This window comes from Gracilinanus agilis, unplaced genomic scaffold (genome assembly GCF_016433145.1).
Source record: "Gracilinanus agilis isolate LMUSP501 unplaced genomic scaffold, AgileGrace unplaced_scaffold34290, whole genome shotgun sequence".
In the NCBI taxonomy this organism is placed as follows: Eukaryota; Metazoa; Chordata; class Mammalia; order Didelphimorphia; family Didelphidae; genus Gracilinanus; species Gracilinanus agilis.
This window is the reverse complement of record NW_025367235.1, coordinates 1176-5600: the sequence shown is the minus strand read 5'-3', so window position 1 is coordinate 5600 and position 4425 is coordinate 1176. Positions and strand designations below refer to the sequence as shown.

At 37.0% G+C, this 4425-nt stretch overlaps 1 protein-coding gene across 1 annotated transcript; it reads right to left on the bottom strand.

Annotated features, from left to right (window-relative positions):
* Positions 1-742: 742 nt before the first annotated feature.
* LOC123254866 (olfactory receptor 10R2-like) lies at positions 743-1708 on the bottom strand (the record flags this gene model as incomplete). The annotated part of the gene is made up of 1 exon (XM_044683772.1): positions 743-1708. A coding segment is annotated over one exon (966 nt), but the record flags the coding sequence as incomplete, so codon positions are not given.
* Between the last annotated feature and the right edge of the window lie 2717 nt (positions 1709-4425).

Here is a 4425-nt window from a genome sequence, read left to right as displayed (position 1 = left end):
GAGAGAGAGAGAGAGAGAGAGAGAGAGAGAGAGAGAGAGAGAGTTTGTGTGTGTGTGAGAATATTCATCCACTGGGTCTTACAACAGTTCTTGGTACCATTCCTGCATATGTAAAGTCAGTTTACCAGTAATGGTTGAGCCTATAATGAGAATGATTTTCCAAGATAACTGCAATTATATTTCTTAAAGAATATTTGCCCTGTGCCTACACTCCATTGACAAAGAAATGTTTCAAAGGAGAGCTAAAATATAGCAATCACTTCATAAAAGACCATACTAAGGGGACAGCTGGGTAGCTCAGTGGATTAAGAGCCAGCCCTAGGGATGGGAGATCCTGGTTTCAAATTTGACCTTAGACACTTCCTAGCTATGTGACCCTGGGCAAGTCACTTAACCCCCATTGCCTAGTCCTTACTGTTCTTCTGCCTTGGAACCAATACATAATATTGATTCCAAGGTGGAAAGTTAGGATTTTTTCCTTTGTTTTGTTTTGTTTTAAAGACCATTCTAATAAATTTCTAAATCTAGTGGATAATTAGGTAGTTGAATATATTTCCTCCAATGATAGATCTGACAATATGTGGTACACCTTTCCCTTGATCCTCCTTGTAGCAACTGACGAGAGGGGGGAAATTCTACACAGTTTTGAGAAACACCAAGCCCAAATAATAGCACCTGAACCATATTTATGACTATATGTGTAACTTATAGATTTTTTGCATGTAATTCTATAATATCTAAGTTATATGATTTTAGGAGAAAATCCTCTCCAGTTCATCACCTTCTGAATGGCTACCCGGACTTCCCTGTTTCTGAGAGTGTAAACCATAGGATTCAATAAAGGAGTGAAGATGGTGTAAGTCACTGTCACCAGTTTGTCCTTGTCTGATGTATGCCTGGATGAGGGCCTCAAGTAGACAAACGATGCACATCCATAGTGGATTACAACCACTGTGAGGTGGGAAGCACAGGTAGAAAAAGCTTTCTTTTTCCCTTCAGTGGATGGGATCCTCAGGATAGTTCTGATAATGAAGCCATAGGTGATACAGATGAACATCAAAGGTACGACAAGTACCACCACTCCACCAAAGAATATGATTGCTTCATTGATATAGGGGTCTCCACAGGCAAGATGAATAACAGGTGCGATGTCACAGAAATAGTGATTAATTCTGTTGGAGTTGCAGAAGGGGAGGGTGAAGACCAAAAATGTTCCTATCATGGAAACCAGAAAGCCACTCACACCACAAGTGGTTGCCATCAACTTACAGATCCACCAGCTCATGAGGACTGGGTAGCGCAGAGGGTGACAGATGGCCGTGTAGCGGTCATAACCCATCACACCCAACAACAGGCAGTTGGTGGTGGCAAAGCCAAGAAAGAAGAACATTTGGATGGCACAACTGATGAAGGATATTGTCCTGAGCACAGATAAGAGGTTGAGGAGCATCTTGGGTAGGATGACAAAAGTATAGAATGTCTCAGAGACAGAAAGGACACTTAAGAAGAAGTACATAGGGGTGTGGAGGCTGTGCTCTAAGCAGATTGTAGTGATAACAGTGATGTTTCCACTCAGAATGACCAGGTAGAGGCACAGAATGACACCGAAGAGAACAAACTGCATTTTGTTAAGGTTCGAAAAGCCCAGCAACAGGAATTCAGTGACCATGGTGAGGTTCTCCAAAGGAAGATGATTCTGGGGAATGACCTAGAGTGAAGGAAGAAAAAAAGTCTCATTTCCATACACTGAGGAATATGGTGTTCATTCATTTATTATGAATGATCTAGCTATTATTTTTTTACCTTTGATTTGTTCAATAAGTATTTTGTTAGAAGGTGAAGGAGAGAGGATTAAAAGAAGGTGACTTAGAGGGCTGTATTTATAGCATAATTTATTTGAATTATCAGAAGGAAATATTCTGGTAAACTCATGGATCATATTCACAAGAAAATGGCCAAGATTCTGAGAAGTTTTAAGTCAGGCCATCAGAACATCATTCAAAGCAACCAAGGATATTTCATCTTAAAAGGAGAAGGAGGCTTGCATATTTCTTGCATCTGAGGGTTTAGGCCAACTAGAAGGCTCAATGGATAGAGCACCGGGTCTAGAGTCAGGAAGTCTCATCTTCATGATTTAAAATCTGGCCTCAGCCACTTGCTATCTATGAACCTGGGCAAGGTACTTAACCCTGTTTGCCTTAGTTTGACCCATAAAAAGAATTCGAGAAGGAAATGGCAGATCATTCCAGTATCTTTGCCAAGAAAACCCCAAATGCAGTCATAAAATGGCTGACACAACTCAACAAAATCAATTTTGAGGGACTAGCATAGTTTGGAACTGTAGAGGATGTTTTGCCTATGCTCTTATAACACATAGGAGTAGCTTCCTAATGTTTCTAGTAGGCAATGATCTATTCTTTTAACATTTCCATGGATCAGCATTTCAGTACTGCCTTCAACCCCATTGAGCTCATTAAATTTTTATACAGCTCTAAGTTTTAGGAAATTCATTTTTTAAAAGTATTCTTTATTTTGTTATAATGGAAATTTAATTTCCAAATAAAATAGTGAAACAAGCTTCAGGATCTAATGCAAAGTCTGAACACTGGAATAAACTGCTTTCTTCTTTTTTTCTTTTGCTATTTTAAAAATTACATAGAGAAATATTTTTTTACAATTGTTTTCTGATGTTTTTGAGATCCAGATTCTCTCCCTCCTTCCCTCTTTTCCTCTCTCCCTGAGACTGTAAATACTGTGATAGAAGTTATACCCATAAAGTTATGCAGTACATGTTTCAATATTCCTCATGTGATGAAAGAAGACATATATTGCACATATGAGAAAAAAGTCATGAAGTCAATAAACTGAAAAATAATATGCTTCAATCTCCACTCAGATTCTGACAGTTCCTTCTATGGCTGTAGATAGCATTTCTCATCATGCATGCCTTAAGAGTTATCGTGGATTCCTTCACTGATGATAATAGTTTAGTCCTTCACAGGTGATCATTGTATAATATATGTATTACTGTATACAATGTTTTCCTGGTTCTGCTCCCTTCACTGTTCCTCAGTTCATATAAGTCTTTCAGGTTTTTCTAAAATATATTGCTTTCATTTCTTATGATACAATAATATTCCTTTACTTCCATATATCACAGCTTGTTTAGCCATTCCCGAGTTGATGAACATCCCTTCAGTTTCCAATTGTTTGCCACTACTAAAAGAAGTGCTGTAAATATTTTTATACATATGCATTCTCTTCCTTTTTCTTTGATCTCTTTGTGATATAGATGTAAAAGTGGTATTACTGTGTCAAAGGGAATGCGTAGTTTTGGGCATGGTTTTACATTGCTCTCCAGAATGGTTGTATATCAGTTCATAGTTGTACCAACAGTGTATCAGTGTCTGAATTTTAAGAAACTCATTTTTACTTATTCCAAAAACTCTTCCCTCAACTTCCAACTATTGCTACTAATTCTCTGTGCTCTGTTGCTTTTTCCTACCTTTCCTACCTTTGTCAAATGTTTTGGCATCTGACATCTAAATCAAGTCCTTAAATCTTCTGCTTATGAAGCACATGTCATTTTCCTTAGCATGCCCCAGGTAAGAAGTTATTCTCACATCTATTGCCTGTGTATTAGTATTTCATGACATAAGAAAATGATCACCTGCCAACTTGGAGATTTCAGTATCTTTTCCTTCCTCTAATCACTGATGAAAATATTTATTTAGAACCAACCTAGCATGAATCCCCAGGGAGTCCCACTTTCCCTACTTCTTCCAGATAAGTATTAATGTTTCCTATTTTCAATTTAGATATCTCCCTGTCCTTGACCAAACATTCTTCTCATTCCCTTTAGTTTAATTTTATTTCCTTTGACATAGGATTCTGTCAAATTATTTCCAAAATTTCAAATAAATTTTACAGATGAGATCTTCTTAAGAATATCCTTACAAACCTAAGAATAATGATAGAGTTTTCACATTTTTTCAACTAAGCAATACAGTGGATAGAGTACTACACCTTGATTCAAGAAGTCATGAATTCAAACCCAGCCTCAAACTCTTAATAGTTGTGTGATCTTATCCATGTCACTTAACTTCTATTTGCCTCAATTTCCTTGACTATAAAATAGAAATCATAATAATAATCTTTCTCACAAAGTTATTGTGAAGATTAAATTAGATATTTGTAAAGTACTTCACACAGAATCCAATATGTAGTAGGTGCTTAATAAATGCCTGTTTCCTTCTCTTCTTCATATAGAACCATGTTGACTTTTCTCAAATAGATTATGCTTCAGTGTACAATGATCATATATGGCTCTCAATTTCTGACATAACATAGTTTACTAAAGTCTATAATTTTCAAAGACTCCACTGAACCTTTAATTTGGATGAGGGCAAGGAGAAGTCCTAGAGG